Here is a 12,605-nt window from a genome sequence, read left to right on the forward strand (position 1 = left end):
ATTTGGACTTTAAAAAGTAGTTTACCTGTTATTCGAGTAAATGTAGTTTTAGGTTAGAACACAGAGCGGCGCTGTGACTACGTGCCACCCCCACCAATATGGCAACGAAGAATGTGGCGTGACGTCACTGGATAGCAAATCATTTAAAATTCCAGCTTCGTTTTTAAAAAAAATAACAGTGCCTTTGAAAGGATACGGATTATAAATTGCGCCCAAAAGTGACAACATGATGATAGTCAACGGACGAACTCTGGACTGGATTTATTCTGTGGTAAAATTCACGCTCGTTTTAAGTAAAGCCAAATAGCTCTGTTTCTGTGGAGCTAGCAGCTAGCTAAGTTGCGAGCAGCTAGCCAAATAATAACTTCGTATTCACAGTACCACCATGTCAATTTTGAAGAAATTGCAATATTTTTTTAATGTTTAATATAATTAATTAATACAATTTAATTTCAGCACGCATTTAGGGTAATTTGATAGATTGAACATGTAATCATATTACAAGATGAAACTAACAAGAACAAGTTAATGACTGCATGGACATAAGACAAATAATTTTAAAACTTTTATAAGTCCCAGTTTTCTAGCGGTGCACTTCTAACGCAATGAGCAGTGTTCTCATGTTGCTCCAACCTTTGCTTCTGTGTGTTTCTGTTAGGTTTTGTTTGCTGTTGTGATTTTGTCGTGGTCTTACGTCATCTACGCTGGCAGGGTCTCGGCCCAATGGTTGCTGGATGAGATGACCACTCTGCAGCGCCATTGACAGGTGCTCCAGTGTTAAATATGTTGCCCTGCACGTACGACATTATCACCAAATTTAAAATACAGTTGCAAAAAAAAAAAAGCAGTAAACAGGAAGAAACACAAGGTGGACAAAGTAGCCATGGAAACAATGCATGGGGCTTCATTGTTTGCATCTGTGCTCTGATGTATTCTGTAATTAAAAGACGGGCGGGACGCACGCTCGCACACTCGTGCTGCCAAGCTTAAGAGTGCTTTGAAATGTGCGCGTGCACATGGATCTCAGATATGTAAATGCTTAACGGTAATGAATGAGCCAGCTTCAGAGCGGCGAGAACGTATACTTGACACGAGTGGCCCTCTACACACACACATGCACACGGCCGTATAATTAAAAAGCTGCTTTGCATGTGCGCTGCAAATGGTCTTTGGAAATTCAGTGGAAATGATTATATATTTATTTTTGCCGACATTATGTTTACCATCATTACTCATCCACATCACATTAAAACATAACATCAGACATTTTGTGGCTGTTTGGTGGACAAAGTTATGAGGAAGTAAAAGTCTTTACTATGGCAAAAATCAAGCTTGAGCACCTACGTCCTTCTTATTCGTGTTTTCAAATTCTACAAGTATTTATGTACAAAATATAAATATAAAATAATACACGACTGCTCTGTATCTAGCTAACATTTTCCAACATGTTGCCTTCAGCGGTTCAAGGGTCTCCATCATCGAGCTCGCCTGGGAGGGAGGACCCCACTTCCCTGTCTCTGACCGTCTCCGCGGGGACGCGTTTGCCGTCCAACTCCTTGGAGGTCTTCCCGTCCAGCCAGTACGTCACCATATCACCTTTACCCTGACGAGAAGACGCTGGCCATCAGCGGCCGCCGGCATCCACGCGACGCTGGCGGCGCTCACCTTGACCTGCAGCATTCCTCGGCAAACCAGCACATAGCCGCCGATCTCCTCCAGCAGGTAAAAGACGGTGGCGCTGCACTGGATCTTCAGTGCTGTGTGATAATGCAACGACAACACGCGCGACACAACACGTTCGCTCACTCATGGCGTGGGCAGAGGACGGACATGGCATATGCATGTGTGTGGTGGATACAATACCTAGGCTAGTGGACTCCATACGAGAAGCCGTGTTTACCGTGTCGCCAAAAAGACAGTAGCGAGGCATTTTGGTCCCGACCACACCCGCCACCACTGGACCTAACAATAAACGCAAACACACACTTTTTGTATACGCTAAGGTTTATATCATTTATAAGACTTATTTTTTTCGCTACTACTCCCGGTGGTGCATGTGCATGTGGGAGCGTACCCGAGTGGATCCCGGCGCGGATCTGCAGCTGCGTGTTGGGCTTGTGCGGGATCCGAAAGGTGCGACACACACCCACCAGGTCCAACGCCATGCTGGCGATCTCGGAGGCGTGACGGATGCCGTTTTCTTGTGGAACACCCGACACCACCATGTCTACACACAAATAAGGCGTGACATAGCCTTTTTGACATAATGATTAAAGAAGTAATTCTGGATTTTCCAGAAAATAAATTGTCTACTTGTTTTAGCTTAAAAAATAGTTAATATTTTTTTTACACAAAACAAAAAACTGCTCTACTGCACATGTGCATGGTTGCGTCACCACCGTGCGTCGCTCACAGGCGTCTCCGATGGTTTCCACTTTGTAGACGTCGTAGTTGTCGATGATGTCGTCAAAGGTGGTGTAGAGCTTGTTGAGAAAGTCCACTACCTGGTATGGAGTGCTACTGCTGGACAGTTGCGTGAAGCCTACGATGTCACTGCTCACACACACACATGTTGAGTCAGCCCGCCCGCCTGTCAATCAACACCGTCTGCTTTCTTCCTGTCGGGCTAACCTAAAGAAGACGGTGGCGCTGACGTAGCTCTGAGCCTCAGACGACTTCCCTTGCCGTAGGTCGTCGGCCACCTGGCGAGGAAGCATGCCTACACTCGCGTGCACACACAGCAGATCAATTTCTGTGTGTGTGTGTTGCCTGTGTGTGTTTGCTTCATACTGTAGAGCAGTCTGTCAGTCTTCTGCTTCTCATGCATCAGATCTTGCGTACGCTCAGCCACCAGCACTTCAAGATGTTTGCTGTACTTCTCCATCTGAAACGCAGTACACGCGTGTGTGCACGCGTGTGTGCACGCGTGTGTGCACACGTGTGTGCACAAGTGTGTGCGTTTTCAAGGTGCATCACGTCTTACCAGGTTCATCATCATGTCCACCGGGCTGACTTTGACCGGGTTGATGCGGTAGACAAACTTGCGGATTTGTTCAAAAGTGGGTCGCTGGGCGGGATTGTGGGCACCACATCGCCGGATGAGCTGCATCATCCAAGACGGAGTTAGCGCCCAACGCTAGCGTCGCGTTAGTTAGCCGGCTCACCTCCACGTAGTCGGCGGGGCACGGGCAAGTATTGTCGGCTTTGCTGGAGATCAGCTCGGGCAGAGGCAGACAGCAAGAACAGTCCAGACTGGACTCGTCCACCTGCAGAGCATTGGGAAGGTTGCTTTTTAGTGGCGGGATTCCCAACCACTCTGCAGTTCCGAATGATCAAGTGTGTCGAGGGAAACAAGCACAACTATATATTGCATGCGTACTTACGGGTACAGGGTCACTGCGCGTGGCGAGCTCCAGTAGGATTATGGAAAAACTGCACACACACACACACACGGATTGTTGTTAATGTGTGCTGGGTCTTCAATACAAATTCCAAATGTGTTCTGTTCTTATGTGTTCACCTGAAGACGTCTCCAGCCAACGTCAGCTCAGCGTTGGCGTCTTGAAACTCGGGAGGCATGTACACTTCTTGGAGTCTCTGCTGATAGGTGGAGAGAGGCTCCGTCCCTTCCCCGCGCCGATACACTCCCAGCCCGTAATCTGCCGGGGCGACACGCAGGTCAAAGGTGGGTGGAGTTCGGTCCATATGTGTGTGTGTGGGGGGGGGGGGGGCGCACTCACCGGTGATCTTGCACACCCAGCGGTCGTCCAGCACACAGTTAAGAGACTTGAGACGGCCGTGACAGATGCGGTGTTGGTGCAGGTACGCCATCCCTCTGGCGATGTCGGTGGCGAAGGAGAACCTAGGAGGTGCTGATGTCATGGGCGCATTGTTCTAATCTAAACAGTATGCTGTGGCCAGCTTACCTGAAGCCCCAGTTGAGTGGGATCTCCTCATTGAGCAGGACGTCATTGAGGCTCCCTTTGGGGCAGTACTCGGTCACTATGGCAACATTCGGCACCTGGACGCAGCCTCCGATGAACTTGCACAAGTTGGGGTGGTCCAACTCCCTGGACACACGCAAGCTCTGTTTGGAATCGCTTTATACCGATGACAACATTATGGAATGATGCCGTTTCCATCTTGTGACGTCTTACCTGACTTGCTTGACTTCCTGCCTGATGCTCTTGGATAGAGAAAAGGACTTGCTGGGAATCTTCTTGATGGCCACCGTCCTGCCATCACTGTAAAACACCGACGCCACTTGCCTTTGTGTCCAAGGGTGAAAGGTCAAATGTTTGAGCGTACTAGATCCCCGTGCGGGTGAAGGTGATCTTCTTGCTTCCCGCTTGCCCCCCGCAGGAAGTGAAGGCCGTCACGCAGCTGGTGTTGCTGTCGCTGTGAGCCACGGGCACGCTCATCAAACTGCTCATGGTCACCCGCGCGTGCTGGTCTGTGGCGGCAAAAGACCCCTAATGAGTAGTTGCTGCTCGGCCGTGGCGGATTTCCGTACCTTGCTTGATGAGGTCAAAATCGATGATCCAGCTCTCATCCCACAACAGTTTCTGCTTCTGGTACCTCAGCCACTAAACACACAGCAGACACGCACGTGGCGGCGGCCATTTCTCACCATGGCGGCCATTTCTCACCATGGCGGTCAGGACGAAGCAGAGGCACAGAAGGCTCAGCGGCAGTCCAATTGCCAATTTGGCCAACGGGCTCATGGGGCATTCGCCACAGTCGGCGGGACAGGTGGAGCAATGCTCCTCCTCCTGGCACTCGCCGTCGCCGCAGACTGAAACGGCCCGAAGGTGGTTATGTGTCGACGTTGCGGCGGCATTCGTCTCGTACCTGTGGAGGGCAGCACGGTGCTCTTGGCCTCCAGAGCCACCTGCATTTGGCCCACTCGGATGTGAGCGATGAGGGAAGTCAGGCCCACGTGGAGCAGAACCACCTGGGAGAAGGTGACGTGCCTTCATGAGGCCGCTCATCCCCCGCCGTGCTGCCCGTCAAATCTGTCTCACCTTGGCGCTCCAGTTGGTCTGTGTCATCTTGCCCGATGTGGAGATGGTGTGCGTGAAAATCTTTCCATCATCGGGAATCCATGGACCGCAGATGCTCTCTGAAGTCTGGAAACAAGTATGAGCGATCGGTGCACGCGACCCGCCCGCCCGCGTGTGCTCGTGCGGGTCAGTACCATGTACGCCAGCGGACAGGAGTGGATGTTGGCATGATGAATGCAGCAGTTTTCACCGTCGGCGTCCTTCCAGTTGGCGGGACACTCGTGATGCTCGCAGAACCTCCGAGCGTCTTCCGCGTCCACTATGGAACTGAACACGTGTACGGTCAAGCATACATGTGCACACGCCTGCCGGCAGTGACCGCGTGCGCAGAGCTACCCGTGAGGGAAGATGCGGTTGTCCACCGCCCAGCTGTAAAAAGAGTCATGGACGGAGACCGAGTAGATGACGCTGAACACCTCGCCGCTCTTCACCGTCTCGGGAGGCCGCAGTACCCACGCCATTTCCAGACCTGCGCGCGACACGGCGCCATTAGCGCTGCCGGCACCGGCATGCCTGGATGCGATGAAGGCTCTCACCTCCGCAACTGATCATGTTGGAGTCGTTGGGGCGCTCCAGAGGCCAGCAGTCGTACTCGCTGTTGTCGAGATCGTGCCAGGAGAACGCGGGTGTGACGCAGCACACGCACACCTTTGCGCGCACATCACAATAAGTTCTATTTCATTCATTCGCAGGCAGCCTCAAATAACGAAATATTTGTACCACCATTGATTATTTTCACATGTTGCGCTCACCACACTGAACAGGACAAGATGGAGGCGGTTGGTGAAAGGTCTCACCCAGAAGATGTAGCACAGGTTGCTCCTCATGACGGACCAGACTAGACCGGGATGGTAGAGGACGTACAACTGTAATCAGATCCAGGATGGAGAGATTCAAGGAGGATGCAGCAGACCCGACCAAGACGGAGCAGGACGTGTGCAGCTGTTGGACGTCTGAGTCCTGAGTGAGTGTCGAGCACCAGGTTCTCACTTTTCGTCCTTTTGAACATCAAGCGGTAATGTTGCCCTCTGCTGCAGAACACTGCTAGTACAGCTTGTGTTACAATTTTTTTTTTTAGGCTGTCTTTTTTTTGTCTATAATAGCATTTTTCAATAATGATTTACACATCTGCATATACATCAGGCTGAACAAACATGATTTGATTCTATGGCTGTAGGTTTTGTCATACTCCATCACATGCGAAACGTAAACGTTCTCCAAAGCCCGAATTTTTTAAGGTTATTAAATTCAAAGAAACAACAAATCTGATTACATTACTGATTACGTGGATAATCTTAATACATTTCAACATCTTAATAATTGAATTATCTGTATTATTTTTTTCAGTTATTTGATTAATCTAATTTGATTCTAAATTCGAATCTAAATTTGAAACCTCTATTACTGTACACAAAAACAGGTCATTATTTCGAAACGACAGTGCCGGATATGCGCAAGCATATAACAGTTACAGTACTGCTTTGGCACCTTTATCATGTAGCTTGCCAGTAGGGGGCGCCAAATTCAAGCTGCTGCTCTCGCCATTGGAATTCCAGGATCTGACATTTTGCCGAAACTTAAAGTAAAAGCCCAATTTGCAGCACTAACGCGTTGCAATAAAACGTTAATTGTAATTCTTTGAAATTTTCCATGACATAACACAGTCGTCATTTCCCCCATCCCTTTAGCTGCTGATTAGCCGCCATTGCTCAATCCCGGTGCGGTCGCCCCCCCCAACACCAAACGCCCATACAAACAGTGGCCGTATTGTCGCTTGTGAGGCAGCCTCAGGCAAGCATGAGTGCAGACAGGTAGCAAAAGAAGTGTGATTAAGTTTAATGATAGCATTGCGGCAGTCAGAGAGAGTGCACGTGTAATTGTGTGTTCCTGGTGATGGCAACCAAGTCTCCAAATTATCCTCTTTCTTTGCCACTTGTCCACTCCAACTTCCCAACACTTCCACCTCCACCCGCCCAGTGTGCATTCGTTTCGAATGGAAAAAATGATTTACACTAATTGTACCGTCCTATTGAGTTATTTGTTTTCCTAAAATGAGAATGAGGCGCCTTTACAAAGCTTGCAGGGCTTTCAAAAGTATTACATTTGATCTGGAGAGTGAGCTCATCTCCGGCGCTGTCGCACACAACAAAATGAAAAGGAGTGAAATGCGCAGCGATAATGACACTTCCAACGTTCAATTTGAAAAAAAGAAAAAGCCTTCGATTCACATTAGACTGAAAAGAAAAAGAAAAACCAGCTTAGCTCAACTGTTGCTAACAGATTTAGTTAGATGCAGTAGAAATACTTAGTTACTGTCCTGGGAACTTTTACCGACTACATTTCCTGAAATGATCTTGAATTTGAGGAGGTCTTGGAATTATTCCCCGCACTGACTTAAAACGCACCGAAGCGCTGGCGCACTTGAGATGTTGGATACTGAACCAGGATTTCCTTGAAGTGGTTCTCCATGATCTCACAGAACTCCTTCCATGCCTGACTTTTTGCCTCAGTAACCGTCAAAACCGCCTTTTGCTTGACAGGACTTGTTTCTTAGCTTGATGGTGTCCCTCATGTCCACCGACGGGTTTGGGAATTGTTGCCCTGACAGGCACCGGGGCCATTGCACCAGTCAGCCACCTCAACGATGGAGTCACGGAACATGGTCCACTCAGATTCAATGCCCCCTCGCCTAGGACGTGGTCAAAGTGGACAGGGAACTCTGCCAGACAGTCCTTCAGACCTTCACAATACGTTTCAGTATTCGCCACTGTCTGCTTCGGGGGCTTTACAAGGGCTGAGGTTAATGTCAGTGGCGAAGCTATGAGGAGAGGCACGGGGGCACTGGCCCCCCACAAATATGCCTGGACCAGATATCCGACTAGATAATTGACTTTTGGATTTTTCAATATAGTTTTTGATATCGTTTTGACTTTTCTTTTTTAAATTCAATCATTTCATTTATTAGTTTATTAATTTGTATTAGGTTTTTTAAATTGCTTCATTTCAAATGAGTTTTTATCAGTTTTAGTATTGGTTCTACTAAAAAATAAATCTAGTATTTGTCGAGTGCGAGATATAAAAAAGGCTCACTGTTTTGTGATAAAATCTAGTAAATGACATTCTTCTGTACGGACGTTGAGCAATATTGAATAAAAAAATACATTAACGTAAACAAAAAAGTTGAAGTGTTAATTTGTTAGGTTGGGTTATAACCTTTCTCTGGACATTGACAAAACAAAAGCTAATATTGGACCAAATATCACCACCTCAATTGTCTTTTTAGTTTCTATGGACTTTCCGGCCTTTTTGGATGATAATAGAGATAATCCCTCCAGGATGGATTTCCTCTCTTTCATGTCATTTATATTAAATGGATTTTATGGATTAGATGCTTTTCTCTTCCGTCTCTTCATGTAATGTGGAATGCATTCCAAGGCTTTACTCTGCTAATTGAGGGACATAACGCCGCTCGCCTCATGTTTCCACTTGACGGTGTCGTGTGTGTGTGTGTGTGTGCGTGCGCGTGCCGAATCTTCAGTGAGTGTCGCCATATGGAAACTCCACTTTCCTCCCGTCAATCTAAATTAGTCAAGTGTTCCGGCTCCAAGGGTGTGTGCGTGAGGCATTGTCACGATTTTTGGCACACACACCGAAATAAGTCGAGTCAAAGTCAACTTTATTGTCAATTTCTTCACATGCCAAGACGCAAAGAAATCGAAATTACGTTCCCACTATCCCACGGTGACAAGACATAGTACACAATATACATAACACAAAAAAAAAAAAAAATGTTAGCTTATCGATGGTGCACATGTGAGATTTCCACACGTATGTATGAATATAGTGTGTGTGTGTGGGGGGGTCAATATTTTGGGGAGGGGCCGGGGTGCTAAGGGAAACTTTGCCTCATCCTCTCCTCACATTATCACACAGTCCAGAATAACATGGACTAAACACTAAAATACAATTCATATAATGTAACACACACACACACACACTCACAGATCTTAAAGTAACAGTAATGACAGGGACGCCATGGTAACTGAGGTAACAAAGGTGCTATGAATTAATACAAACATCAGTCAGCCCTGCTGAGTCACAGTGTACGTGTGTTTGTGCATGTGTATTAAGTGGGTGTCCCCTTGTTGAGGAAAGAAAAAAAAAAAAAGGTCCCCCACGTTTAATCTGAGGAGGCCATTCACTCGTGTTCCGTCGCTGCCACTAACTGTCACCACAATAATTGTGTGCGTGTGTGTGTGCATGTAATTGGGGGTTTGGATGATGATGATGATGTCACAAATTCCACATTTCCATAGCCAGATTGAGAATGTGTGGGGTAGTGGGGCCATAAATTGATCACTACGTTTTCCTGCTTTGTGTGTGTCCATGCGTGTGTCAAATCGTTATGATTTTTTTATTGTCACATTGGAATTTTCATTTCATCTTCTTTTAGGCTGTGGAGCTATGTGCCTTTAATAATGAGGTCAAATTAAACTCAACAAATCTTTACAATTTTTAACCGGAGATGGAACTTTTCTAGATGATTTTAGCACTGATTTTGAATCTGAGTAATAATAATAATAATAATAATAATTTATATAGTAATAAAAATGTATATAGTACTTTAGTATTAAATGTAGTCATTTATTAATGAAGGGTTAGTTTCAGCAACAGGTGGAATTTTTGTGCTGAAACGTCAGAGCAATAAATTACAATCATGTTAAAAATTTTATTGTGCAAGCTTAAAAAAAATTTGTATCTGAATTTTTTGGTTATAAATTTATTTACAAACGAGAGCACCAAATGAAATTATATGGAGCCAGGTAATTAATTATTTTGTATAGTATACATAATGCTGTGTGTATGGTGCCAATGCATTGATGGAAAGTCTAATCTATTTTTCCTTTGTGTCAAAGAGAGCCACCCCCGCCACCCCCTTTAAAGGTTTTGTGAGGGAGGTGGTACCCTGGCTGACATGCTAACACGCCGCTGTTGGAGGACAAAGAGCAGCAAAGGACATTTTGGGAAAAATTCTTACCCTCAACTCCAGAAGGATAAAAGTAAAAAGGGGACCTGAATGGAAGAAAGATTGTGGGCGTGTTCTTAGCTATAATTGGACTCTCTTGTACCTGCTGCTGGCATCACCACATGAGCCTCACAACACACATAAACACACACACGCACACACACACACACAGGCTTACACACACCTCCGTGCTGCTGTCAAGTTGTGCTCTCCATTCTGCAGGTAAGAATTGAATTTTCACTTCACAGAAATCAAGTTTTTTTTATTCATTTTTTATGTTAAATGCTTCTATACAAATTATGTGATTATTTATTTTTTTTGTCAAGAATTTTTTTTGGGAGTTTCAAGTTTGGTTGGTGGTTCGCTTGTTTACATCTAAGAGTTTTCATTCATTCCGATTGCAGTTGATGACACTTTTAATGATACAATTAGCACACAAAGTCCACACACACACACACACTCTCACACTTTTGCAACCAAAACATCAACTCTAAAAATGTGAACATGCTTCTAAATAAAAACCGCAGGCATGAAAATCCTTCAGAGGAAAAAACTTGGGTACCCCCCCCTCGCCATTCCAAGCAGTTGACACAAAGTTAATTATGCCTCACATACACACACATATAGTCAGGATCATTTAGCTGGAGTGTAAAGTGGGGGTGCCCTGTGGTCCCGTTGGAAGGAAACCAAATGGCAAAGGTCAGGCCGAGCAAATTACTGTGAAAACCTGACTTGTTTGAATTCTGTGTAAAACCAGTCTGTGTGTGTGTGTGTGTGTTTAGCCTGGGTTGTTATAGAAAGTCTTTGCCGCATCTCATTTGCCAGCCGTTTGTTTTAAGGGTTATGTTGTCAGTGACCTTGAAACGACATTAATCAGATTTTTATGATTAAACAATTAACCTTGGCCATGAGAACGTTTTTTGGCGGTGACTAGCGCATCCACCTGCGTCCGTTTGTTTTGTCCCAGATGTCGCACCCGATGAGCTTCAACGTGTGTTTGCTGGTGCTGCCGGCGATGTCACTGCTGCTCTTCTCTCCCATCGGTCGGAGCGAGGAGAACGTCACCCTCAGCCCGGGCTGTCACTTGCATCGTGAGTACAAAAATACCCAACGGCAAATCGACAAAGTAACTTAGCTCCGTTCATTCAAGGGATCGGAAATGCAGGCGTTCGGCTTCACACTTTTACGAAAAGTCATTCTTGCAATTTTACCTACTGAAGTTATGCAATATCCAATCTGACTTCTCCATGAGAGTATTGAATACTAAGTGGGCCGTTTATGCTCTTCAGCTTTCAACGTGAGCGTCCGCAGCGACCGGCGGGGCACCTGTCGAGGCACCTACCTGGTGCACGCCTGCGTGGGCTACTGCGAGTCCAGCGCCTTTCCATCCAGGTACTCGGTGCTGGTGGCCTCCAACTTCACGCACAACGTCACGTCAGCGGCAAGATGTTGCACCATCACCAAGGAGGCAAAGGTGAGGAAGCGGACGGGTTAGCGGTACCACGTTTGCTCAACGGCGCCACCTCTTGCCGGCCAGGTCAAAGTCCGCCTGGAGTGTCCCGGCGGGCGTCACCACGACGAGTTGGAGATCCCGACGGCCAAGGCGTGCCGCTGCGACATGTGCCGCACGTCCCGCTACTGACCGCAACCAGGATCGGAACCGACCATTACAGTTGACGTGCACTAAAGAAAATACAGCACTAGAGAAAATCCGGTTTCCTATTTCCGCTGTTGGTTCAGAAAACGGATGGACTTTGAAAATGTGGTGTACAATCCACTTCAAGACAGGAGCGGACATTTTGGATAGAATTACACAATTTACAATAATCACTAACCATGAACAAAAAGACTAAAGAATGTAAAAGCATCAAATATTTATTTGATTTGAATGGTTTTTATTGTAAATTATATATTTTGGAGGAACCAAAGAGTGTTTGAAATGACAGGAAATGTAAAGGAAAAGGTACATATTTTGAATATTTTTTACATTGTGTGAATTAAAGCAAAAGACTTTGGAATTGTAGACTTGGGTATTTTATTTCCCTTTATTGCAATGATGCACAACCCGAAAGAGAACCTGGTGGGCATTTTACAAAATGTTGCCACTCTGTCATTCATCAGCCGCCTGGCCACCCAACCGTCCCATTGTCAGTCCTTCTAGTGTTGGCTCGTGAGTGAACGATTCGTTCAAAAGAACGGATTTCTTTCAGTGAACGAATCACTTCCTAAAGTGACTCGTTCTTTTTTCAGTTTATATGACTTCAACCAGTAGGTGTCAGTAATGCGCATTGAAGCTGGTGCCACCTCGCCGTAAAACAAAACGAAGAAGAAACTGACGTAACTTCCCGTTCACGAACGAGTCGTGAATTGCATTTCCCGTTCAACAACTGAACGTATCTGTGAGTGAACAAGTCAATGAGTGAGGTGATTTGCATTTCCAGTTCATCGCGAGAACGGATCAGTGAGGGAACGAATCCTGACTTTCCCGTTCGCGAACGAGTTAATGGGTGAACTGC

The 12,605-nt window shown here is 46.3% G+C and overlaps 2 protein-coding genes across 3 annotated transcripts; one reads left to right on the top strand and one right to left on the bottom strand.

Annotated features, from left to right (window-relative positions):
* Positions 1–1,315: 1,315 nt before the first annotated feature.
* On the bottom strand, positions 1,316–5,890 carry LOC119129661 (atrial natriuretic peptide receptor 1-like). The gene is made up of 22 exons (XM_037263025.1): positions 5,816–5,890; positions 5,600–5,711; positions 5,400–5,532; positions 5,198–5,330; positions 5,025–5,129; positions 4,852–4,954; positions 4,650–4,795; positions 4,514–4,586; positions 4,309–4,453; positions 4,158–4,244; positions 3,927–4,070; positions 3,741–3,862; positions 3,521–3,659; positions 3,384–3,432; positions 3,165–3,266; positions 2,984–3,103; positions 2,791–2,884; positions 2,632–2,719; positions 2,414–2,553; positions 2,075–2,227; positions 1,864–1,962; positions 1,316–1,757 (listed from the first exon to the last, which is right to left on the bottom strand). Exons 1-22 carry the CDS (start codon positions 5,888–5,890, stop codon positions 1,585–1,587), a joined length of 2,535 nt encoding a protein of 844 aa, XP_037118920.1. The 3' UTR covers positions 1,316–1,584.
* Positions 5,891–8,868: 2,978 nt separating this feature from the next.
* Positions 8,869–12,107, top strand: gpha2 (glycoprotein hormone subunit alpha 2). 2 transcript variants are annotated; one of them, XM_037260505.1, is made up of 4 exons: positions 8,869–10,311; positions 11,057–11,180; positions 11,379–11,563; positions 11,627–12,107. In XM_037260505.1, the coding sequence occupies exons 2-4, from the start codon at positions 11,057–11,059 to the stop codon at positions 11,729–11,731; spliced, it is 414 nt and encodes a 137-aa protein (XP_037116400.1). In that variant the 5' UTR covers positions 8,869–10,311; the 3' UTR covers positions 11,732–12,107. The 2 variants fall into 2 exon arrangements, with proteins under 2 accessions (XP_037116400.1, XP_037116401.1); XM_037260506.1 differs by lacking the exon at positions 8,869–10,311 and having other exon boundaries at positions 10,324–11,180.
* Positions 12,108–12,605: the final 498 nt, after the last annotated feature.

The sequence above is a fragment of the Syngnathus acus genome, chromosome 10 (genome assembly GCF_901709675.1).
Source record: "Syngnathus acus chromosome 10, fSynAcu1.2, whole genome shotgun sequence".
NCBI lineage: Eukaryota > Metazoa > Chordata > Actinopteri > Syngnathiformes > Syngnathidae > Syngnathus > Syngnathus acus.

Bases quoted from the DNA above. Each gene is read 5' to 3' on its own strand.
- gpha2 (XM_037260505.1), top strand. From the start codon at position 11,057: ATGTCGCACCCGATGAGCTTCAACGTGTGTTTGCTGGTGCTGCCGGCG. The intron at 11,181-11,378 runs GTGAGTACAAAA...TATGCTCTTCAG, and splicing joins CCCGGGCTGTCACTTGCATC to CTTTCAACGTGAGCGTCCGC. The intron at 11,564-11,626 runs GTGAGGAAGCGG...CTTGCCGGCCAG, and splicing joins CCATCACCAAGGAGGCAAAG to GTCAAAGTCCGCCTGGAGTG.
- LOC119129661 (XM_037263025.1), bottom strand. From the start codon at position 5,890: ATGAGGAGCAACCTGTGCTACATCTTCTGGGTGAGACCTTTCACCAAC. The intron at 4,454-4,513 runs GTACGGAAATCC...TTGCCGCCACAG, and splicing joins TTTTGACCTCATCAAGCAAG to ACCAGCACGCGCGGGTGACC. The intron at 3,104-3,164 runs GTGAGCCGGCTA...TGGATGATGCAG, and splicing joins GCCCCGCCGACTACGTGGAG to CTCATCCGGCGATGTGGTGC.